Raw genomic sequence first — 24,551 nt, 5'->3', positions numbered from 1 at the left:
GTGCAGTTTGGAATGGAGTTGCACAAGTTGGATGAGCCATTTAGGCCTAGTGAGCACATCAAGGTGGTGCAGTGGAACCTGAGGAGTTCATTGCCGTCAGCGAGGCAGCGGGGGTGTTTCTTGGGCAGCCTGGTGGCTTTGGCCTTGATGGCGTCCCTGTACTCCTCAAATTTTGAGATGGTTTTGGGAGTATTTTGGACTTTTAGTATGCGGTCTATTTTGCAAACTGGGGCCTGTTTCTTGAGCCAGCTTGACTGGAATATGATTTCCACGATGTTCTTGCTTGTGTCTTCAGGGCCCAATTCAGATACTGTTTAGGTGTTGTCAGGTTAGTTAGACATAATCTCAAAACGACATGAACGAAGTGTTTCTTTCTGTATGCGTGCCAGTTTTGAGAAGAAGCATTTATGAAACGTTAGAAAGAGTGAAGAGAGTGTAAGATTTAAGACAGGTAGTAAATGGAGGGAAAGCCAAAAATGAAGATTCAAGCAATTATTTTAGTAATTACTGGAGACATTTTGATGAACTACAAGGCCTTGAAGTACTCATTTCACAGAAATTGAAGAAAAAAGTTTGACTAGCTAGAAAACTGATGAAATAATTACCATGTTTTTTTTTTCAAATTATTGAAAGATTTGAATGAATGAAGTTGACAGAACTGGATTTTAACAAAAAGAAGGGAAATTAAGTAGTAATTACCAGCATGCCTGACAGCCTGATGAAGCTCCAGATTCTCAGGTTTCATGAAGATTTCACCACATTCAGGGCAAGAACAAATAGTAGTCCTCAAAGAAGGATCTCTTGTCATTCCAAGAACAGGATCCACCACCATTCTACACTCATAGCAGCCTGAGAGTTTCCTGAAAGGCATATTTCGGAAAGATCCAGAAATGGAAGGAGAAGCAGAGGGCACGGTGAATGAAGATGAGGAGGAAGAGGAAGAATTGGAAACCACTGCACCACCATTGAGATCACTTAAAGTAGTAGCAGTCTTGATGGATCTATTGGAAGCATCACTTTCAGTAGTGCTGGAAATTAGAGCCCTCTTCTTCTGTTCTTCAGGAGATGAAAGCTCAGGCTTCTGCATGACTTTTGTGTTGCTGCAAAGTGAGCCTGAGCACTTCATTTTCTTGCACTTCTTGTTCATCTCCTCAAGACTTTGCTCTTTCTTCCCTTCTAGTTTCATCTGTTTCTTGCATTTCTGCCTGCTTGAAACTGTCTCCTCTTCTTCTTTCAGCTTCTGCTTCTGCTTCTGTTCTTGCTTTTTCTGCTTCTGGAACTCTTCCTGCTGCTGCTGCTGCTGCTGCTGCTGCTGCTGTACTTGGAGGTACTTGCAAGTGAAGAGGCTTCTCACAGCTGCCCATGAATGAGGTTTCTCCTGTTTCTGAGAATGGTGGTGTTGTTTCTCTTTGGTGTGCTTTCTGGGATTTCTGCTTTTGGCCATTGGAGAAGAGATTCAAGAGAACGGTTGGTGTTGTGTAAATGAGGAAGTGCCTACAAACATGCACTTTTACAGAGGATGGAGTGAGTAAAGGGGAGATGAGAGATGAGATGCCTCGCCCTCTTTACACTGATCCTGGATTGGAGTATTGTGGGCCTCACCTATATATATATGAACACATTTTACAGGGAAATGTTGGAAATGTCATCCATGGTTCATCATATCTATATAAACTACTAATTTCGAGATCATATTAAAATTTAAATTTTTTTAGAGTAAATTACAATAAATTTTTTCAAAATATATCATAATTATAAATATTTTTTATTATTTAAAAAATTATAAATACCTGATGAAATTACTATATGGATTGTCACGAAAAGATATTTATTAAACAATTGTTAATACCAAGTGGTATTTATAATTTTAAAAATAATAAAAGAGTAATCGTAATTATGATAAATCTAAGGAGAACTTCCTGTAATTTATCAAGTTTTTATCACTGAGTATTATGATTTTTATGGGTTATCTTCAATGATGTAAAAGATTACAATTTCCTTTTGTTCTTTTTTTCTGGTAAGAATAAAATTTATAATTTGTTTGGGAAAGAAAACAGAAAACAAGGAATGATGGGGGAGGGGGACACTGAGGGGGAGACATCATATGCTAACTGACAAAAGGAGCATGTGTAAATTATTAAATAGTGTTAGTATACTGGTGAAGAAGGAATCTTGAAGTTTCTTTAATCAATAAACTACTTACACTTACACATATCTGCAACGCTAAAAATAAGTAAAGTATTTAATTATGAGCTAATTAATTGCAATGTCTACAAGGTTCAATATAGGACATCCGGATAACTAGGAGATACTACTTTACGGTTTTCATTTCTTTAATAAATTGGAATTGTACTCAACAAATTTATATAATATATATATTCATCTGTCTCTACTTTACTATTTTCTTTCATTGTCCACAAATGTACTTTATACATCAGTATTACATAAAAGCCTATAATCTGCATCATATATGCTAGTCTCTTAATTACGATACTATTATCTGTGTGTAAAATTTTACATATCAACATTTGAAAAATGTTCACTTAAAGTCACGTTAATTGATTCTAAAACATTTGCTTCTTGCTGAGGGCTGAATTGCAGTGTAGATCATGGCGCGGTAATGAAATCAAACTTCGCTGGCGTTAAGATTTTGGTACTAAAAAAGTTAATTAACTATTTTTTTTTTATGATTGTCATTTTATATGGACCCCATATGGCTCAATTGTTCAAAATCATCTTGATTGATAGCAAGCCTTTAAATTCTATTGTCAGCAGAAGAAAAGGAAAATGTAGTAATTTTGATGAGAAGCGAGAGAACGTTGAAAAACCCGGTAGTGGGCAGGGCACGCAAATTAGGATATCTAGAACTAAGAGCATTGCTAAGAACAAGGATTGCACTAATAGTGTCATAATTAATGGCGCTTTGAATTAGAAAGCTGTTTTGATTCCTTTTGCCTCAAAGTCATATTAGACCCCATATGCTATGGAATAAAGTTTGGTACTTTTATTAGGCTTCAAATTCGTATTGATTCCCACTCTTATACTATCTACTTTTAGTGTCACATCTCTTAACCTGCAAATAAATTTACCATCCACAGGTTTCAAAAAGAGCTAGTAAATAGTTATGGTTGCCGTTGCAATTCGAATTTCATTATGCCAGCAGTTTTATGCAAAAGGTGAAGGAAAAGCTGGATATAAGATGAAAGAATTCAATACTCAATCCTAGTTATGCTCAACAAAACAAAAGCTTTTCTAGGTCGTTCTTTGGATTTACAATTTTTACTTGCTGAACAGAATAAGTGGTGATACAAGTTGTGGAATATTAGGTGAGGATAATAAAACTGAGTAAGCTTTAATGAGAAAATTGCTAGTGATATTTTTTACCTAGTAATTAATTGTTCCTAAGATATCAATCATGGTTACTTTTGCGAAGACGTCTAGCAAGAAAGTCCTACAACTGAAATGGTACTAGAATGAGTTTGGTAGAGTTATGCTACTAGAGGAGCTATGAAGAGATTCAGCAATTGTTTTTGAAATCCCAACTGGAGCCTTTATTCAGTAATGGAACTAGACATGCACCTATAAGAATCATAACAACGAGGTAGTGAAGTCTGAAATATCTCAGTGAATGAGGATTCAGTGTGGAACTGAGACGATTATACAGCAAAATATTTCACATGCTCTTCAGAAATGGAAGGTGATAAAAGGTATACGAGGCTATTATTCCCTCCAAGAAGGCTAGTTCAGCAGCAGAAATGACTTCCAAAGCCTACAATGAAAACAGAAACTTTATTAGAGAAGGGAATTTTGACGTCTTCTTTTTCTAAACCTGAAAACCTCTGGGTCTGTTTTGGACCAAATTGTTTAATAAATTCTATCACATTATATCACAAGTTGTTTATTCAATCATTCCAAAATAGTGTAGGTGATCTGAGGACTACTAGTCTATCTTCAAGAATTTTGCATCTGAATCTGGCTAGGAGCATCCTTATTTTTATTAAAGAAGACAATTTATACCGACATCTTAATGATTTCTTGACCAATACTGCAACCATGATTTTGTGCTAGTATCAACCATTTTACTCAGTTGGAAAATTTCATGAAAGAGTGAATAATGGAAAAATAGACCAGGAATAGTAAATATAGGTTCTGCTAACATCAGAGTGATGCTATTCATTTGTTTAACACAACCTGGTTTTATAAGCAGAAAATATCTCACAGCCAACAAAAGATTCTCCGAATATTCCTATCTTAGCAGTCAACTGTGAAAATTAAGTTGAGCTGATACAAAAGATAAATATTTGATCTCCCAAGACTATTTAGATGAAAAATAATTGATAATTAGCATGTGTAGAAGTTGACCAGCACATCTCGAAGCAATAGATACTGTAAAAAATTGTATGGTGAAATGAGAGTACCTCTAGTCAAATGCATAGGGATCATCTGCATATGGGTTCAGAGATCCTTCCGTGAACAGATCACCTATGTTAGATGGATTTGGACGGGCTCCACCTTTGACTCCCTGGATCAAATTAAAGACCAATATCAGCGGCAGCTAACAAAATTGCAGCATCTTGATGCTGTGTTTTTTCCATGCATTTTTCCGCGATGCTGGTATCAGGGCATGGTGATAAGTGAATATGCAGAAGATATTACTATGAAGTCTATATATTGATAGAACATCATGATTCATTTCATTCGTTGTAGAACAATCAGGTCAATCAGTAGATATCCTTCTTCCCTTTGTTACTACAATACCTCTTTGTGATTCATAACTTCTGTTCTAAAATAACTACAAGCTTTGACTCGAGAAAATATCAAGCTATAACAAATTAAGTGTAATGGAAACACATCTTGGAATGACTGGTTAGTCTGTACTCGCCTGGATAACATTTTTGGGAGTCCTGGCTTTTGGTGTGTCCTTCTTCCTGTGCTTCCTTGGGTCCTGTCATACAAATGGTTGTAACAAGTTCAGAGAGTGCAGTTATAATCTGCCTGCACACCTTAACCTCAACAGATTGAAGTATTTAGGACTAAAATGCCTTGATTACTGTGAAATGGTTGAATAACTACTCACCCCAAACATGACTGTACTTTTAGTTTTCCTTCGCTTGGTGATTGTTCTGCCATTCGAGGTTTCAATTTCATATTCGTGGTGAGTCACCTACCAATTATGAAGTGTTAGAGAGACAGATATAATAGTATCAAAGTTTTGGATCTGATTGATAGACTAAAGTGACCAGATAGAACATGAAATGTTCATCACCCCACCCATTTTCATGCATGTTCACAAATAACTTGGGGTAAAGTTTTCTCACCTTCCTGCTATGCTTGGGCAGACTATTCACATTCTCAACCTTCTTCAACAAGTTTGAAACTGGAGTTTCAGTGGCTTTCAGGTAAGGGGAATCCTACAAAGAAACATTGAAATGCTCACAGTTACTACCATATATGTGAAGCAAACAAAAAAAAGACAGTTTCCTTCAGAAGTCACCTTTTCCTCGACCTCTGTTCTGTCAAGAGCATGCTGAATTCTTTTGCTGCCATCTTTGTTTTTCATCTTAGAGGACGAAATAGAGTAGTTCTGTGAAATATTCAATTGATCAAGTAATCTCATGTTTTGGAAGTATTAGTTCATTTAAAGTGTCAAGCAACAATGGTTACAGTTTTCTTCATAGACAAACTAAAGGATTCTGACATAAAAAAATCAATAATTAGATTTCTCATAGACTGATAAAATTATTTAGTTGTATCTTTTCAATAGATGGAAAACAGTTCAAAAGTCATAAAAATCTTTTTTCTAAGCAATATGTATGAAATAAGAAAACTAAAATAATTGCATGATCTAGCTCCATATGACCTAGTACATCTTCAATATCATAAAGCTAATCATTGCAATAGCAACCAAATATTAATATCAAGTCATGACTGAAATTGAGACAAGACACTGAGCTTTCTCTTTCTTTGTTGAAAGTGGGGTTTAGTATTTCTGTGCTATAGGGCAGACCTTTTTCGAATTTACTTCTTGGTCCTCTTGTGGATTGTCACCCATTACTTTCCACTGCAGCTGTAGCAAGGCCCTCTGCCTCTCTTCCTGAGATAACAGATTGCAACATAAGTAGTGGTAAAACTATTTACCATGCAATTGCAGGAAATACCTTGGCCTTTTGCATATCCAATTCCTCCTGCAGTCTTCTGCACTCATCTTCATGCTCACACCTCAAAGCTCTTAGCTGAGCCTCATGCTCAGACCTAAGTAATTTTGTTTTCTGCAAGAAAAACATTGTTAACTACGAAAATATCATTGTTTCTCATGATCATTTTTAATCAGAAAACCTCGTACATGATATACCTCTCTTAGTTCAGTTTCAGCTTGAAGTTGAGTGAGTTTTAGTTCTTCAGTGTGCTTAAATATGAGGTTCGTTTCTTTGTTTGCATGTTGCTGCTGAATGTTGCTAATCTATAGACAAAATGTTAGCAGTTATCTCAACACACCTCTGAGGATGTACCGATGTAGTTGTGTTTTTGTTCTATACATCATTACAGATACGAAATCAGAATGATGTAGCAAGCTGTTATAATCATGCTCTAAATATGAAACTTCGTCATGCACTAGGAAAAGAGTTCCATGTTAATATTTATCTTCATTATGCACAACCCGTGAGCAACAGCTCATTTATGTAACAAGTTATGTGTTCCAAGATTACAGATATAGAGAATTTTCTCTAGTTTTCTCTTGAATCAACGAAAAGAGTGAATTCAACTATATTCATTTCTTCAGTTTCTTGAAATATTTTATGTTTGCTTCTCTACTTTTTCCCTCCATTAAAAAGTCCTTTATGGAGATTTTGGTAGGAAAACAAACTAAACCTTGATTGTTTCAGGTTTAAGATTTTCTCCATATAGTAGCATACCAGTGCAGCATGTTCTTCCTGCACCTGCAGCAAATGTTGCCGAGATTCTTCTTTGTATTCTTCAATCTTCTGCTCATATTCTTTTTCCTTGTCTTGGATAACTTTATCTGCCTGAAAGTTAACACTGATGAATCTTAGCTCAAACTGAAAGATAAAAAATCTCAAGAAAAAATTTATGGATGAACCTTTTCCTTCTCAAAATTAAGAATCTCCTGCTTCTCCACCTCATACTTCCTTCTTATATCACTAATGGCCTGGTCAGAAACAAATGGATATCAATTTCCTGGATCTGGAAGAATAGCGGAAATGTACAATTAGGACTCTGCTAAAACAGTGAAGAAAAGGAGCACCTGATCATTTCTCTGAGATATTTCTTTCAAATGCTTTGACAGTTCTAAGTGTTTGCTCTCTAACATGTGATCATGTTGCTTCTTGGCTTCCTCAAGTTTACTTTCAGTTTCAGCCACTGATGCCATAATCTAACTTAAAGTCAAATCATTAGTGACCCATCCAAGAGGCTGTTTCGAAAAATTAACTTGAAGTCTCAATTGAGAAAACCTCAGCTTTCTGATCTTCCAACTGTTTTTCTCTGGTCTTGAGTTCCATGGCAAGCTGAGCCTTCTCCTCTAGTGTATTCTCAAGCTCAACGACTCTTTTCTGAAGTGAGTCTATGTTTTCTTCACTTTTCTTAACCTCCTTGTGCAAAAAATCAATTTCATCTTGCTTTTTCAGGACATCTGCTTTTAGCCCATCTATAAGACCTTTGCTCTCATTCTCTAAGTCAGAAAGTTTCAGCAATAAATCTTGCTGCATGATACAAAAGAAAACATTTCAACCTATATTGCATCTAATTCAACAACTGAGAAATTTCAGTGGATGAACTTTCACCAATTTTTTATCAGATAATGTTGAGTTTTCTGATGAAATTCTGAGCTCATCCTCCAATTTGACTATCAAAGCTTGCATTTCAGTCTGCTTAGAAACAAGAGTTTCTGATTCAGACTCCAATTTCCGAAGTTTCTCTTCTGCTAACCGGCATTCTTCTGCGTGCTGCACCATCGCAAATTCCTGTTCTTTCTGAAGTTCAAGAACTTTATTGTTTAATTCATGATTAATCAACTGTAAAGCATTTTTCTCGGATATAACACATGTACAATGGTTGTGCATCTGATCAAGCTTTAGTTTAGCATTCTTAGAAACAAGGTCTCTCTCCTGCTGTGCCAGACTAAGACATGAATCAAATAAAGAACTAAGCTGCATGACTTTTTCAGAAAATGTCAGGCTTTGATTCTCCAGTTCAGTGAACTTCAGAACCAGTATGTTAACAAAATCCTCAAGCTTTTCTATCTCCTTGAGTGCCATTTCCAATCTGTTAGCGAAATCATTTTTGCTAGATAACAGATCCTTGTTTTCAGTCTCCAATTTTTCCTGGGAGATACTCAATTGTTGCATATCATCTTCTTTTACTCTCATTTCAAAGTGCAACTTTTCCATCTTAGATGTCAAACTCTGCACGGCCACTTTGTTTGCTGCGACATCTTCTTCCAATTGTTTTATCATAGCATCTGCTTCAAAAAGTAAAAAGTGAATGGAGAGTCTTAACAGTGAAACCTGATGCAGTTTAACTTTGTAAACATCCACAAAAAGAATATTTCGTAATACAGTCAGAAATCTCTTTTTGCCCAAACTTGGTAAAATAATTATAGGAGGTAAAAGGTCTCCAACGACCTACATCTCCAGTTGATTATAAATGGTTTTGCCATATCAGCATTACCTTTCTCCTCAATCACGTGAGCAGTTCTATTCTGTTCATTTCTGAAACATGACTCCATTTTTTCCTTTGCAAGGGCAAGTTCCATAAGCTCCGCCTCACCTTGATTTATATAAAATAAGCATCGATAATTACAAAAATGTGAGAGCAGAAAAAAAGCAACAACAAAATTACAAGACATCAAATCCTTTGTGATCCCAACACAAGAACAAGAGCATAGTAATTCACTCACGAGTTTTAATTGTTTCTTCTGATGAGTCCAACCTCAAGGACATAGACTTCATATGCTCGTGCAATTTATCAAGAGCAATCGATGTTGCAGAAAATTTATCTTCAAAAAACGCCTTATCTTTTTCAGCTGCGAAGTCTAGAATCAATACAACAGTAGAAAATTTCTATAACCTGGACATCAGATATATACCTAAGAACACGTACCATGCTGAACCTGAACATTTAATAGCTGTAAAGTTTCTGTAAGTTGACCACAGAGCGTCTTTGTTGAAGAGAACTTAGATTCAAGTCCTTCCCATAGTTTCTCATCTTCTTTCTGCTTCACTTTAAGCTTTGCATTTTCATTGAATGCATTCTGCAATTTCTCTTCCAGTACATGAATTTGCTCTGTCATTTTCGTGAGCTTAGAGTTCTACATTTTCACGTACCCATTTACAGATTAGTCCTTAGTTTGAGAATACCAAAAGGTACTTTGAAAATATTGCAGTCCCTTCTGCTTTACATTAATATAAATGACTATACATACACCAAGTATTCGTGGATGTTTACATCTGAAGATATTTCCATGTGCATAAGCACAACACACCACATAAACACATATATATCTAAAAATCCTGAATCCATAAACATCATGAACATATATGCATGCATAATCTATGTGTATGTATAAAAAAAAAGAGACTTATACGCACATAGAATTCGTACTATGCAGAAAAAAATATGCAGCCAGAGAAGTTAACGAGAAGCTCTTTTCTCTCAATTTACCGCCAATTCGAGGTCATTTCTTGCAGAAACTTGCTCCTTGAGTAATTTCTCTGGATAAAGTGTAAATTAACAAGACAAATTGTCAAACGCGCTCAATATTTTCGGCAAAAATGTGCAGTGAATAACTATACTAGAAAAAGTCGTTCCAACCTGCAGTAAGCGTCAGATTAGCAAAGCTTCCATAAGAAAACGAGTCTGAAGGCGCGAGAGAAGAGCTTGAAAGCATTTTTGCATTCGCAACTCCTGAACTAGATCCAGGCGAAGATCTAAACTGCTCCAGGCTTTTTATGCCTGACAGTCGCACAAGTCTACTCATTCCGAGTACGAAAGAAATCCTCAGCAGAAGCCGCGTTTCGATCTCAACCTTCAAACTTTCAAGGTTTTCACAATTTCCGAATCGAGATTCTCAATGAAACAAATACTTTAAGCTGTAATGTATTGAATCAAGGGATAAAAACTCCAGGAAATACGAGCGCGAGTCTACAGAGTGAAATGATTGAATCCGGCCGTAGAGTTAACTCATCGAGAGCTTTTCCTACAAGAGAGTGCTTGTTCGAAACTGATTAAGCGCGAAGCGGTGTGTACTTATAGTATTCGGGAATGATTGCCTGTGGCAGGGTATAACTGGAACATGTTAGACCGACCAGTAAAATAATCTACTAATTTTGCTTTTTGAATATTAATATTTATAAATTAAAATCAATTTGAAGTTTCTAAACCGAGGGGGTATTCTTTAAAATTTTATTTTCACCAAACTTAATTAGTCGTTGCCACACACTGTTCCCCTAAGTACATAAAAAAGAATATGTGAGATTAAAAAAAAAAAAAAGACTTTTGTGTTTGAAAAAAGAATAAATATGATGTGAGATGAAGGGAAAGAAGAATTTTGCGAGAAGAAAGAAATGTGCGATTAGGTGAGAGGAAAAATTAAATTTAATTGTGAATTTTTTAAAATATATGAGAAGGTAATATGGAGCAGTGGAAACAAATATTGTAATTGTGATATTGATAAAAAAAAATTTGCTAAAATTACTTTTTTGAACAATTTTTTTACCTAATATGACGAAATGAATTAAAGAATAAATTTGAATTTAAAAACTGGTACAACCAAAAAATATATATATATTTTTATAATAGTATAAATGTCTTGAAAATCCAAGAGATATTGAACATTAATGTGAAAGTCAATTATTTGTTTGAAAATTTTCAGTCCCAACCTTATTTCTTAATTAAAACATTTCAGGAGTAGTTTTACAGTTGAATAATATTTTATTTTAGAGGGTGTTTGACTAAGCTTATAAGCTACTCAAATATTTTATAAGATGTTAAATAGTTTATAAATTTCAATAAAGTGTTTTGGCAATTTTTTTTTTAAAAAGCTTATAAGATTTCAAAATAAGATGATTTGGATCTTATAGAATTTTTTTATCTTATAAGTTATATGAAGTTAATATGTCATAAGACAAAAATATACTTATTCATACACTCGTACACACCCCCACGCACACTCTCCTCTCTCTCTCTCTCTCTCTCTTTCTCACACACACACACGAAAAAAAACATTTTTTTTCTCTAGGATTTCAAAAAGAACTTTTACTATTTAATTTTTTCAACATTCAAAAAAGAGAAAATATATCGTCAGTATTTAATATTTTTATATTTTATTTACTATATCATCTAATTATATTATTTCATCCATATATTATTATTTGATTAATTAATAAAGTATATATTTTTTTCAATCATGCAAGTTTAATTATTGTGTATGAATCAACAATTATACTTAGTGGGAGCATTGTTGAATTAAACCTATACTTTTTGATATTTAAAAAAAAAATATTATGAAATATATTAATCAAATAAAATTTATTATTTCTTTTAAAAAAATAATTATTATCGACAAACAACAAATGAAACAATAAGCAAAAATAGTATTTTTTTTAACACATAGAGACAAAACGATCTTCAATCAATTAAATCTATTTTAAAAGTAATTTTTCTCCCAACACTATCCAATTTAAATTTTATCTGTTTTTCACTTTTGATTCTGTTATAACTTTCAACTTTATTTAAAAAAAAAAATCACTTCTCTAAAAGTAAAAGTTTTTGCAAATACTCCTTTAATCAAATTAGACTTTCTATTGCATTTAATATATACATGATAATGATATGTATATATTGATAAATATAATATAAGATGTAATCGAAATTACAATAAAAAATTCAATCCGATCGCATAATACATACATTCATACAATACAATCTTGGTCCTTAGACTTTCTGAAGTTAACAAGACCTTGAAGTTTGCAAATAGAGCAACAGAAAACTAAAAGTAACTACTTAACTGTAGTTGAACTCGATCAACCAAAGCTATCTACTTTCCATCAACAGTAAGGCAATGGAACCTTTTATTTAGCAGAAGTGCATACTCAGGATTCATTTCTGCTTTTTGCAGATAACCAATTCAAATATGAATCCCGCTGAGTCCATATTTCCTTGCTTTACCAAAAGCAATCATGTACGTTTAATTCTACATTATCTATATAGTCTGCATAGAAAGAGCCACTACAACAATTAATGCTAACATTACAGTGTGATCCCAAGGGGTAGATAACATACTGAGGCTGTAACTTTTGGGAGTCCTTGTGGTAATTCACAATTACCGCGATAAGACTTGTATGCGGTATTTGTTTGGCAAGAATGCAATACCAGGAGTGCAGCTGAGTCAACCATCAAATTGTTTTAGAAACGAGCAAAACGGTTAAATTCCTCTATTTATATAGAACTTTCCATAACTAGCAATCGACAAACCAATCGATTCCAACATGCTGGGATACAGGAAATACAAACTGAACAAAGGCCAATCTCAACCCACTAGTAATAAGCCTGCAAATTTCCCTCAATGAGAACAAATCCTTCAAAATATTCAGTCATGTCTTCTCACAAGTATGCCCAATGACTCATAATACAAGTGTCCCCTCAACAACTAAAGACCCCACAAGTAAGAGAAAATCAGACCTCATCTTCATGAAGCAGCATATTTGGTATCCCTTTGTTGACGGGAAACTTACGCCCTGTCTCAGGACAAACCAATGCACCCTCCTCAAGATGGAGCTCAAGCAGAGCATGGTGGAACTTGCGAAGAAACTCATCAGAGTCGAGCATGGAGGATTCAGCATCGTCTGGTAGCTCAGAGTAGCCCATTGTTCTAGAGGCCTCCACCAACGCCTTCCATTCGATCTTAGCAAACATGTTTCTGAGAAAGTCCATGTTCAAATCCACCTCCTTTTCCACCACTTTCTCCACCTCAATCCGTAGTGGGAAACCATTAGTCACGCCTTTAATATTCGATGAAAGCATATTATGAGTTAGAAGCCTCATCCTTTGTTTTTTTTCCCAACTACACCCACTCAAGAGTACCCTGTAATGGAGAGTAGTGCATAAAATTTTTAGTTTCACAAGCTCATTGCAACACGTAGTAAGGTCGTCGGAATTTTAGCTTTCACTTGTATTAACTCAAGAAACAACATAATCCAAATATAAACACATCCGAGGTAAAAGCTACAAGATGAGTTATTATCTACACAATTCAAATAGTATTTTCTTCATAGTTTTTTCCACAAGTCAATCAGCATTCAAACCCTACCAACAGATCATATACAACTTCAAAAAGAGACCCATTCCCACAAGTAGGGGTGCTTATGGTGCAGTTTCGACTTTTTTAAAGCTATTTTCAAACCGAATTGCCATTAACGGTTTTATAATATAATTTTTTAAAAATTGCCACTTTTAAAACCAAAATCAAAGATGCGGTCTAGTGCGGTTTTAATACTTATAACAAAAATAAGATGTTGAGACTAACAAAAATCAAGAAATGAATCAAGTGTTTGTATGTAGCAAGCAAAAAGGACCAACATTATGCACCATATACCACCAAAACTCTCCACAACTTTAAGTGGATTAAAATATAAGAACATATATATTAATCCAACAAGAAACCACTTAATCCAACAAACCAAGTATCGATTTTAAAGAGAGAAAAGAGAGAAGAGGAAAAGGGGAGGAAAAAAAAGGCAAGGGGAAAAAAATAAATAAAAAATTTGGGCAACATTCAATTGGGCTTAAATAATGTCCAAATATAAATATTACAAAAATGAACTTTATTACGTGTATCTTTGCTAATCTATGAATTTTGAGATTATAAATTTCGAATATGAAATTCTTCTAAAAAATTAATTATTTTACCAAATTATTACATATATAATTTTTTAAAAAATTATTTATTTGTTTAGCGGTGGGCGGTGCAATTTCTGACGGTTTTCTAAAAACTCTAAATTAAAACCAGACCTACAGTGCGGTTCGATTTTACTCTAAAAAGCGGTCGGATTGGTTTGATTCGGGCGGTTTTAAGTTTTTCTTGATCACCCCTACCGACGAGTCCCAACTTCACAAAAACCAATTCAACAACAACGAAATCCCAGTAAAGGATGATTACATCAACATCTATAAACCCAGTTCACATACCCCAATACACATTAAAAATTAGACAGACAAAACCAAAAGGGTTTCAAGCTGACAACTTTGAAGCAGTTTTGGAACTCATATAGCTTTTATTTCATCAACGCTTTCGTCTTTTATTCAGAACGTATAAAGTAAGACAGAAGACAGAGAAATAAGGCGAGAAACATAGAGAAGTAGAGAGGCAACGCACCTGGCGTACGGTAGCAACGATGACCGCTGAAACTGAGTGCTTAGGGCGTTGGCAAAGACGGAGAGAGGTGAGAACCCTTTGCAATATGGCCGTCAAATTTGAGATTAACTGGGCTTCTATAGTTAGGTTGTTATTAACTTCGGTCCAATATTAAATGGGCTGAAATGATCAAAAGCCCATTGGCTATTTAATATAGACGAAATATGGGCCTAGGACCATAACTAGCCCAACAAGAATATTAATTGAAACAGAGCAAGCGAAACGCAGAGCGCCAGTAAGCCAATTCAAAATCCTTCTCTCCTCTCTTTCTCACTCTCTCACACACACACACACAGCACAGTTCTTCAATGGACGTCTTCTCCCTGTAATCCTGGTTTGCAATGTTTCTGCAAATATTTATTGAAAATCGGAAATGCTTGAGTGCTTAATCGATGGAAGGGGAGCCTGACCTGCCGGCCCCAGCAGCGGAAGCGAAGTTCTTCAAGCCCAATCCGAGCCATCCGATCAACATCAACCCGGACTCCATTTATCTCAGCCGTTCGTTCAATACCACCTCCACCTGCACCTCGACTGCGTCGTCCTCATCGTCTTCCCCTCCGGACTTGGTCCGGCAGTTTCAAGCTGCCTTTAAGCGACATCGTCCCATTGGTATAATCTACTTCTTATTTTTTCTTCCTATTTTAGGTCAATTAGTTCAAGCGACCACTAGGGAATTGGGTTTTTATGTAGCGGTTAATCATTTTTATTTTTACTTTGTGTATGAGTACTTCACAATGTAAAAAACAAATTCCTAAATAGGGATATGATATGTTGTACCTTGTTCTAATATTATGTCACTCTGCTCTGGTAAGCTTCATACTTTGATTTTTTGTTTCTACAGTAGAAAAACCTCAAAGAAGAAAAGAAATTCATGGTGTGAACATCATAGTATATGCTTTTGTTGTAGTCCTTTACCTTGGAAACTAAAGATGCACGATTATTTTACTTTGTTCGTTACAGCAAACCTCATATATTGCGGATTCTGCATTCCTTTCCTGGTACTTACTTTAGTTATAGTTTCTTTATGGGCTGTGCCATGTTCTTTAGTTATTGTACCCTGGTCTTGGACCTGAAGCTTTTAATTTGAGACTTCAGACCTTACTTGATGTTATTTCTGACAGTAAATTATAGGGCCTTTTTTGTACTAGGAGTCAAGGACTTCCCATCTTCTTATTGTTCTTTCTTTTCTTGCTAATAGGACTGTTATCTTGTTGTAATAAACTTTGTATGGTTTCTTTCCTCATGGAAATTCAGGTATGATGCAGTTAAATGGCATTAAGCCAAGGAGAATGTTGGTTCCTCAACAAGAAACTTCAAAAGAATCAAATATGAAGCCTCATTCAGCAATTGATGCCAAGAAAAGCAAAGAGGATATTCAGCAGGGTCACAGGTTGATGGGCTCCATTCGTGAGTCCAAGACCACGGTCTCTATTACTGGAGACAATCAGGAGGATGCATCAATTACTCCACCTTCAGAATGGGGTACAACTGTAAATGCACATGAGGAAAATTTGCCGTGCAATAATCAGAGAGATCAACCTGGACTTTCTATCAGGTCTGGGGTCAATGATGCAGTTGCTTCATCAGGTGTTAAGCCTGAGAAGGTTCTGGCAGAAGTACGAAGGAAGGTTCATTTTTCCACCGAAAAGATTGCCAAATCTCACGGTAATTTGCATTTCTATCTCTCAACTGATACCTCAATCAGAAACGTTTGCATGTTAAGCATAAAAAACAACTTTGCAAATTAAATGTAATTTAGTGATCTGGAAGTTAGTTGAGTGGTAGAAACTAGGATGTTAGTAGTTGTTTTCTATTTATAGCAGATACTTCAAATTGTCTATGCAGGGGCCCATGATCGAATGGCCACTCGAACAGATGATTTGTTATCTCATATGGATTCACTTGCATTGACAGAAATGGAATGGGATGTGGGCAATCAAGTGGATATTTCAGCAGCTGCCAATCGAGATTGGCAGCATCATAATTTTCAAAGGATGGAAATAGATAGCAGGTCCGAGGGCGGAATTTCTTCTTTGTTGACCAGAAGAGCAATGGGTTTTCAGGATCAGCTCCACCAGTTTGGAAACTTCTTGCAGAATGATCTGAGTAATGCCATGACTCAATCACCAGTTGTTGGGTCTTCTTGTGTTACTTCAACACTTATAAACTCGACCGCTGCTCCTATGATTAGTTCAACTACCTATTGCTCGCGACCTCCAACAGATGTTGCTCATTTGGGCACAGAGCCTGCTGGAGAAGCTGAAGTGCAACTGGATATTGTGCAGCCATCACATGCATTATCCAAGCAAGGTGGTGGAGTGTTATCTCATCAGTTGGCTGCAACATCAGAAGCTATCAGCTCAATTGCTGCAACACCGATGGAAGTCAATAGATCTTCTGGCCCATCTAAGGAGCTGCAGAGTAGTTTGCCACAGGATCATAATACTGCTAAAGATTCTTCTCATGAAGGCAACAATTTAGTCAAAGGAAATGCTAATGATATAAAATCCCAACCTCCATCATCAAAGGTACCTCAATCAGATGTAAAGATGGAAAATTCCAAGTCGGAGAAACAAGAAAGAGGTGCTAGTGGTAAAGCAACATCAACATCTCGTAAAAAAGGTTATGACCCTGATTTGTTTTTCAAAGTTAATGGAAAGCTCTACCAAAGACTTGGCAAGATAGGTAGTGGTGGAAGTAGTGAGGTTCACAAAGTCATATCATCAGATTGCACGATTTATGCCTTGAAAAAGATAAAACTTAGAGGCCGTGACTATTCCACAGCATATGGATTCTGCCAAGAAATCGAATACTTAAACAGGCTGAGAGGGAAGAACAACATTATTCAGCTTATTGATTATGAGGTACATCTTTTAACAATGCTATAAATGCCACCTGTTGCATTTTAGCAAATTTTGTTGTGTATATCTGTCTCAATAAGTACTCAGGCTTTTTTTCTAAAGTTTCGTCCCACCTTGGTAGCCCATGGATGAATAGTTCGAAACAATATCAATTGTTCCAATTGTCATCTCGACTTGTTATTGGCCATTCAGGTTTTCTGCATGTAATTCAAAACTAACAAGACTAATAGTTAACAAAATTTTGCATGTCAGAAGGCAAGCTTGATTCTTAGCTAGTTGCACATGATCCTTTTCCACTTAACCAGTTGATTTGTATGATCCCTTTATCCAAGAACATATGCTTCTGTAGAAAAGAATATGCTTAAAATTTTAATTTTATCAGCTTCTCATGTTATGCCATCACTCACAAGTTCAAATAGATATTTCAATATATTAAACATAACCTTTCCTTGTAGCCATTAATATCATACAGGGTGGCTGGTGTTATTAGCTTTAAGAACTTTTTTAGTTGACTTGTCTGTACTGAAGAGTTGATGGGTGCATTTCCTAACATGCATGACCAAACATCCTTCCTTTATTCACTCAAATTACTTGGAAGAAGCGCATCATCTTGCTTCAGTTTCCCAAACTAGTTTCATCCTGTAATGGTGACAGTTACGAAACTGTAAATTGGTTATGTGCTTTGTTTAACAATACTTGATTGTGTGTTTCCCAGAATCACTATATGGTGGATATAGTAATTCTGAAGATGCTAAGTCAGTAGGTGTGTCGGGAAACTGATCTGAGAAACATGAGAAGCTATTATCAAGAGACTCTATTTCTAAACTGGAAATGGGGAGTGGACAGCAATGAAGCTGTTGCCAAAGTTGGCTATTTTCCTCGATTGCTTTGGCTTTTAAAGCAAAAACTTCTCCTTGTATGAGTTTATGCCTTTTTTGAAATCAATTGGCAACTAAAATCTAATTTCATGATCAGACGGACTGACCCTCAGTTGGTTTAAATGTGGATAGGTGACAGATAAGACTTTACTTCAGGAAGTGATGAATGGTACCATGAGTATTAAGGATGGCAGGGTCAAGGATGATGCATGTATATACATGGTACTTGAATATGGAGAAATCGATTTAGCCCACATGCTGGCTCAGAAATGGAAGGAACTGGATCGTTCTAATGCAACCATAGATGAGAGCTGGCTCCGATTTTATTGGCAGGTTCTTCACAAAATCCATCTCTCTGTTTTCTTTATTACCCCTCTAATTGCTCAAGAAATTGGTCATTGCCAAATGATAAGGCAAGATGACTGATTCTTTTATTTCTCTTAGAGAAAATTGGAGTTACTTCTGTCATCATTTGCTTGTCTAACTTCTCGCTTGCAAAACATGCTGCAGCAAATACTTCTCGCAGTAAACACCATTCATGAGGAACGTATTGTGCACTCTGATCTGAAGCCAGCTAATTTTCTTTTGGTGAGAGGTTCACTAAAACTAATTGATTTTGGAATCGCCAAGGCTATAATGAGTGACACAACAAACATTCAGCGGGACTCACAGGTTCTTTCATATCTCCATTATGTTTAAATTTGCTAATAGTTACTCAATTGATGATAGTTGCTTCATAAGAGTTCTTTACCTCGCCGGCTAGATTATTACATGATCTTCATGTCATTTATATGCTAACATCGCACAATAATTGCAGGTTGGAACACTAAGTTACATGTCTCCTGAAGCATTCATGTGCAATGAGACCGATGCTAATGGGAACATGATAAAATGTGGTCGTCCATCTGATATCTGGTCTCTCGGTTGCATACTTTACCAAATGGTTTATGGGCGAACTCCCTTTTCAGAGTATAAAACTTTCTGGGCCAAATTCAAAGTCATAACAGATCCTAACCATGAGATTATATATGAAACCGTGTCCAACCCCTGGCTTTTGGATCTTATGAAGAAATGCCTTGCTTGGGACCGGAATGAAAGATGGAGGATTCCTCAACTTCTCCAACATCCTTTTCTTGTTCCTCCAGTTCCACCTGAATTGCCTACTGCAACTGATCAAATCTGTACATTGTTTCAACTAATTGCTGAATCAAGTGCAGAAGATCAGAAGGTGTTGAATCAAGTGCAGAAGATCAGATCAGTGGTACAATCTGAGTCATCTATCTCAAGAGATCAATTGCGCAAATTTCTCTATCAAGTTTCAACTGTTTGTTTTCAGCTCCAGGAACAATTAGCGAGCTTATGAAGAGACAAAAACATTGATTGTTAAACAGAAAAGATTTGGAGGTGTTCATTCACCGAATCTCTATCATTGTATTTTGTGATTTTGTGTGGAAATACATTGACCTCTATTATATTATACATAGAATTTTTGTGATGAATTCAAATGATGCTACACTGTATTTATCATTCGTTTCCAGGTAAAACTTAGCAGTTGGGTTCAATCTTCATCCTGAGAATGAAGCATGTAAGAAGCCTCCGCACGAGCTTCCTCCAACTTACTCAGAAGTTCCAACATGAATGGTGTCAGTGTTCCATGAGTGATTCGCAGTATGTCCAAAGCTTTGGTTAGAGACCTAACTGCTGCTTCTGTCTCTCCGAGCAACCTGTAAAATTGAGTATGTTCAGCTCTGCTTAAGTTTCAATGAATGATGAATGAACCGGATATTAGCTAGAGGGCATTAAATAAATCTAGGAGATAGGAATGTTTCTTGCACATTTGAGAGATTGATCACTTCAATTTACGAGTTTTGCTCAACTGTTTCTGAACCCAATAAATGTTGTAGCAAATATTACTAGAGGGTAATTTAAGTAGATTGCTGATCATGACTCCATCCTATAAAATGAATAGTAGAGAAAAGCTCAATCACATAAAAAAAATAATAAGAGTATTGGTAATTTTTCAAACAATGAGGGGGTATTCGTAATTATGCCAAAGCTCATGGAGGCTGTTGTAGTTTACCCAAATAATACAAATGCGGGAAGCAGAGGGAAGGACAAGTTAATTCTTACCATTCAAGTTTTCCACTCATATAATACTGCAGTCCAAGCAAAGGATGGCATCTTGGATACACTCCTGTGTGTAAGTAGAGGCATAAAATGTAAATCAAGAGGGGGAAGCAAAATTGGTGCCTATGTAATAGAAACTAGAAAACGTAAACTTTGAAACCATCGACAACTATCATTTGTGTTCATCTTGAATTAGTAATCCACAGCCGAAATTCAGTTTGTTGCATTCTCAATATGCAGTACAACACACATGCATATTTATCTGGATGGAGCTGGTAACTAGAAGTTTCATCATATTTGTTATTGTAGAAGCATGAAATAAATGAATACATACTTTCGTAAACCGGAATTGTCAATCGGCAATACAAAAGTGCTTCTTTCCACTCCTGCAGCTCCATGAATATCTAAAGAAATAAGGTTTCATCAGAAAGACCTAATACAATGAAATGAGTAGCAAACTTTGGGGAATGAATCACAAACATGATTTGTTTCAAACATGACTTTGGAATAAATATAACTGTCTGAACAAGTAATCAAGCCAAGTTGTAGCTATAAATTAAGAGTTTATTATAAGCATAAATCTCAAATTCGATACATACCTTGAGAAGAGTCTCTCTAGTCCTCATAAGATTGATTGAAAATGGATGGTACAGCTTCATTTGTAATTCCTCAACCATCTTATAAGCCACACTGGCCTCTGCTTTATCTGAACCTTTCTTAAGGACAAAAACATGTCACTTTGACGCACAACTGGATACTTTCCTTCTCATCCCTTTAGTTTGACTTTTCCATTGTACAAGCATTTTGTCAAATTTGGTATGATTATCAATGTTTTTATCAGAGTTGTACAAAAAATTGTAAGTCGAAAAGTTCAAAGGATACGGCCAGAGGAAAATGATGTGGAAGCTTTCTCTGAAATTAGTTTCACTTCATTAGTTATGTTCTTTATTTCTTCTTTGTCCCTAAGAAGTCCACACTGCTGGCATATAAATCCTTTATTATCTGATGTAAGGGAAAGTGATGACATCATAGCAGTAAATAAACTCAAAAATCAAGGAAACAATGAAGACATCCTTAACTAACAGAAGGTCTACCAGAGTCGCGAAGGAGAAATCCATTGCATTTGCTATCCTTGCACCTATAACCTTCCAGAGTAGCACTTTCTTGAATGTCATCAGATTGTCCCTTAAACACCAAACTCATCAAGTTCAGAAGACCAGAAAGAGAGGGTGCATCCTCAGATATGTAAGGTGAATATCACCAAGAACCGCGTAAAAGTATCAGAAGTACCAATTTCATGCAGCGAGGACAGGTGCAAGTGAAGAAATACTGTTCTTTGAGAGCTTTTTGCCGAGTTATAGTGCTTCCAGCTATTTCTACATAACTAATCAACACCTTCAGAAGCCAATGACAACGACATGTTAGAAATTCCCATTAAATCAGAAGAATCATAGATTAAAATACAACACCTCAGGAATTGTGGAACATTTGCATATCAAAGATAATTACCTCGGTACCTTTTGGAATATGCTGCATGGCTCGTACCACAGCCAACCTTCCCTCAAACACTAGAACAGAGTTGGGTAAACAGCTAAAATCCCAAATACTAGTTAGAATCAGTAATTTGGCAAGGCAGAATATAATAATAATTTATGAGTCACCTGTGATTTATGATTGAAATAACAGGGTACAGCCCTGTTCCAAGGGGCCTCAGTTCACTGTCACAAATAGTATGTGCATTGCATGCTAGCTGCATGTTGAAAATATAAACAGCCAGAAAAAAAAAATATAGTTAATAGATATCCACTTAGAGGAATAGCTTCAGAAAGCTGTCATTAGATTGAATAAGTTAACATTAGCAACAACAAATGTACAGAGCCCATCCTAAAAGGTTAGCATTGTGCTTAGCTACTGCAGAAAAAGATGCACACACACAAACACAGAGTGAGATGCAGGGACATTACTTCGAAGTTCCAGCAATATTCTGTTCCATTTCCTCCAGAACAGATGAGAACGACAAATTTCCTACTTGCAACCAGAGTTAAAAGCAAAAGTAGTAGAAAAATGCTTTCTTAATGCTTCCAACACTAGTACTCACTGATAACACACACATTCTCACTCGTATTGAAACTAATTAAGAACAAACGCATAGCTTACAGGTAAGCCACACCATTCCATACAGTAATTTGAGTGAGAAGTGGGATATATAGATTAATCTCTAAAATGAAAAGGATCTCTGATTATGCACAAACTATGGCTGAAAGAAGTAATTTCATCATCAACTCAGTGAGATACCTTGGAAAAACTTTCTGCAATCTCTTTGATATTGACTTCAGAATCAGGCCACTGGAGTATCAAATTGACAAGGTTAGCCATCTGGGCATACAATACCAGTTGTTTCTCATCAACCTCAGACATGTCTATTTATGGTTAAGAATACAAGAGTTACGAATGCTTAATCATAATACTGAAAACATAAAGTGGAAAGTAAACAGTACATTTGGATACGAGAAACCAAGGGCTCCACATGCTTGTAGTTGTCCATGACAGTAGTCGGGAAAATCTAGCAGCAAAAACATCATTGTCAATAGGCTGATTGTAACGAGACTGGTGAAGATGGTAAAAGGGGTGCCAGGTTCTTGCTACACGTATTAGCTTTAGATTCACATTAGTCAAAGACCTCACATAAAGATCAGATTATTAGAAACTCACAAAGAGAGATCTCCATGCTACTTGATAAAAATATAACAAGCAAAAGCAGAGCAAATAGCACCTCTTCAGCCTGAAAGATTAAGGCTAGTAGTAGGGACGGAATCCACTTACATTTTTTCCTTTTCCACAAACAATACTATTGTATCACTTGCTGATTTAAAATTTGAATTTAATATGTAACTTGGTAATTGTCTCTATACAACCAAACATGACAATCAGTAAACTCAAATGCAACAGGCAGAATCTCAATGCACTTACTCACCTTCTCATTTTCTAGCTTTCGCCGTATATAAAGTCTCACCATCAAACGTATAGACGGCGTGAGTGACTTCAACCTGTCCTTATCGATTTTCGACAATGCTCGACACTCCACACTATGCAACTTCCAATCTGACTTCTGAAACCATTCACGATAATCTCCACTTACCCAAAAACACCAATAAACAACCAAAATGATACTAGAAAAATTCATCATTCCATTGCAACTTTAGTTTAAGACAATGAATATTCCTCTTAACTGATTTTATCATCATCTGTACTTGCTTTTTTACCTGGCATTTGCTGCTACAATACCAAACAACATGGCAAGCAGAGCATTTCTTGAGGTTCCTTGATGAAAAGCACCACTCACACTTGGATTGAGGGGATTCTTTGTTCTTATTTGGAACACACACGTATGGATTCTCACTTATAATAACTTCACCTGCAACATAAGACAGTCAAAATCTTGAACAAAAAAGTTGCTGAAAAATTCATAAATTCTTGAAAAGAACAGCATGATTTTCTCCAAAAAGACCTGGGAAGAAAGCACGGGTGGTGAAAAGACAGCGACCCTTTTCTGGGAGCGTCGAGATTGTTAGACTTTTATCATTCAGTGCCTTCTGCAGTTCATCCATTGAAGCCCAAACTCGAATATGCGAATGAGTTGGCCGAAAGCAAGAATCCGGTCCTAGGAGTCTCTCCTACCGGCAGAACACGCAGCTATTTAGTACGAAAATTACAATTTGGTCCCATTAATTTATCATGAACGCGAATTTAGCACTTTCTAGAATTATTCTTTACAAATTTAGTCCTCAAATTGTCATTATTTCAAGAGAAACCTCAATCTAATTTATATAGAGAAATTTATTACATAGAAATATTCAACAATTTTAATTTATATACTTAGAATTTGAGTTAAGTGCTTAGCAAAGATTTTGTTTTTGATTTTATACAAAGCAATCGAGCAATATATCTCAAGAAATATATGAATTTTAATAAATTTAAATGTATTGATATAATAAAAAAATATAAAATATAAAATTAATATGCACACATCTTGTGGAATTTGGATTGATGGATTCAATATTTATTAAAAATAAAAAAAAATTAACAATTCTTGAGATTTTGTGAAAATTTGATGGTGTTAAACCCAAAAAGCGACTTTCCAAATTCAGCAATTATTTTTTATTTAATTTTATTAATAAAAGCAGAGAAATTGGTTTCTCCGTCCCCTCCACAGTCCACTCCCACTCTCATGCTATATCTCACTAGCTCCCCTCG

At 35.8% G+C, this 24,551-nt stretch overlaps 5 protein-coding genes across 6 annotated transcripts in view; 1 reads left to right on the top strand and 4 right to left on the bottom strand.

Annotated features, from left to right (window-relative positions):
* Positions 1-1,622, bottom strand: part of LOC105176601 — a 4,500-nt gene extending 2,878 nt beyond the window's left edge. The window contains exons 1-2 of the mRNA XM_020691737.1: positions 700-1,622; positions 5-310 (exon numbers count right to left, since the gene is read on the bottom strand). Coding sequence (XP_020547396.1) covers positions 5-310; positions 700-1,444 — 1,051 coding nt within the window. The 5' untranslated portion in view covers positions 1,445-1,622. The remainder of the gene's footprint in view (positions 1-4; positions 311-699) is intronic.
* LOC105176593 (synaptonemal complex protein 1-like) lies at positions 4,421-10,211 on the bottom strand. Its single transcript, XM_020692097.1, has 18 exons — positions 9,832-10,211; positions 9,682-9,731; positions 9,121-9,328; positions 8,918-9,043; positions 8,689-8,787; positions 7,803-8,479; positions 7,473-7,721; positions 7,265-7,393; positions 7,100-7,168; positions 6,915-7,025; positions 6,353-6,460; positions 6,159-6,269; positions 6,008-6,094; positions 5,495-5,584; positions 5,319-5,411; positions 5,078-5,164; positions 4,879-4,945; positions 4,421-4,512 (listed from the first exon to the last, which is right to left on the bottom strand). Exons 1-18 carry the CDS (start codon positions 9,995-9,997, stop codon positions 4,421-4,423), a joined length of 2,619 nt encoding a protein of 872 aa, XP_020547756.1. The 5' UTR covers positions 9,998-10,211.
* On the bottom strand, positions 12,422-14,498 carry LOC105176586 (multifunctional methyltransferase subunit TRM112-like protein At1g22270). The gene is made up of 2 exons (XM_011099446.2): positions 14,393-14,498; positions 12,422-13,102 (listed from the first exon to the last, which is right to left on the bottom strand). The coding sequence occupies exon 2, from the start codon at positions 13,060-13,062 to the stop codon at positions 12,694-12,696; it is 369 nt and encodes a 122-aa protein (XP_011097748.1). The 5' UTR covers positions 13,063-13,102; positions 14,393-14,498; the 3' UTR covers positions 12,422-12,693.
* Positions 14,635-19,647, top strand: LOC105176570. Its single transcript, XM_011099425.2, is given in 7 exon segments — positions 14,635-15,040; positions 15,686-16,096; positions 16,277-17,295; positions 18,303-18,503; positions 18,681-18,842; positions 18,988-19,476; positions 19,479-19,647. Coding segments are annotated over 7 exon segments (2,571 nt in total). The 5' UTR covers positions 14,635-14,823; the 3' UTR covers positions 19,551-19,647.
* LOC105176563 (histone-lysine N-methyltransferase ASHR1) lies at positions 19,554-24,003 on the bottom strand. 2 transcript variants are annotated; one of them, XM_011099412.2, is made up of 14 exons: positions 23,806-24,002; positions 23,561-23,712; positions 23,272-23,406; positions 22,806-22,860; positions 22,593-22,717; positions 21,959-22,047; positions 21,807-21,888; positions 21,588-21,692; positions 21,392-21,482; positions 21,180-21,299; positions 20,897-21,003; positions 20,632-20,701; positions 20,301-20,364; positions 19,554-19,894 (listed from the first exon to the last, which is right to left on the bottom strand). In XM_011099412.2, the coding sequence occupies exons 1-14, from the start codon at positions 23,903-23,905 to the stop codon at positions 19,729-19,731; spliced, it is 1,461 nt and encodes a 486-aa protein (XP_011097714.1). In that variant the 5' UTR covers positions 23,906-24,002; the 3' UTR covers positions 19,554-19,728. The 2 variants fall into 2 exon arrangements, with proteins under 2 accessions (XP_011097714.1, XP_020547415.1); XM_020691756.1 differs by lacking the exon at positions 21,180-21,299 and having other exon boundaries at positions 20,897-21,009; positions 23,806-24,003.

Source organism: Sesamum indicum, linkage group LG2, assembly GCF_000512975.1.
Source record: "Sesamum indicum cultivar Zhongzhi No. 13 linkage group LG2, S_indicum_v1.0, whole genome shotgun sequence".
Lineage (NCBI taxonomy): Eukaryota > Viridiplantae > Streptophyta > Magnoliopsida > Lamiales > Pedaliaceae > Sesamum > Sesamum indicum.
This window is presented reverse-complemented; position numbering and strand designations above follow the sequence as displayed.

Bases quoted from the DNA above. Each gene is read 5' to 3' on its own strand.
- LOC105176593 (XM_020692097.1), bottom strand. From the start codon at position 9,997: ATGAGTAGACTTGTGCGACTGTCAGGCATAAAAAGCCTGGAGCAGTTT. The intron at 8,480-8,688 runs GTAATGCTGATA...TTTTTGAAGCAG, and splicing joins TCACGTGATTGAGGAGAAAG to ATGCTATGATAAAACAATTG. The intron at 5,585-6,007 runs GTCTGCCCTATA...AATATTTCACAG, and splicing joins AAGAAGTAAATTCGAAAAAG to AACTACTCTATTTCGTCCTC.
- LOC105176586 (XM_011099446.2), bottom strand. From the start codon at position 13,062: ATGAGGCTTCTAACTCATAATATGCTTTCATCGAATATTAAAGGCGTG.
- LOC105176563 (XM_011099412.2), bottom strand. From the start codon at position 23,905: ATGGATGAACTGCAGAAGGCACTGAATGATAAAAGTCTAACAATCTCG. The intron at 22,861-23,271 runs GTGAGTAAGTGC...TTTTGCTGCTAG, and splicing joins GAAAGCTAGAAAATGAGAAG to ATTTTCCCGACTACTGTCAT. The intron at 20,702-20,896 runs GTATGTATCGAA...TTATTTCTTTAG, and splicing joins CTAGAGAGACTCTTCTCAAG to ATATTCATGGAGCTGCAGGA.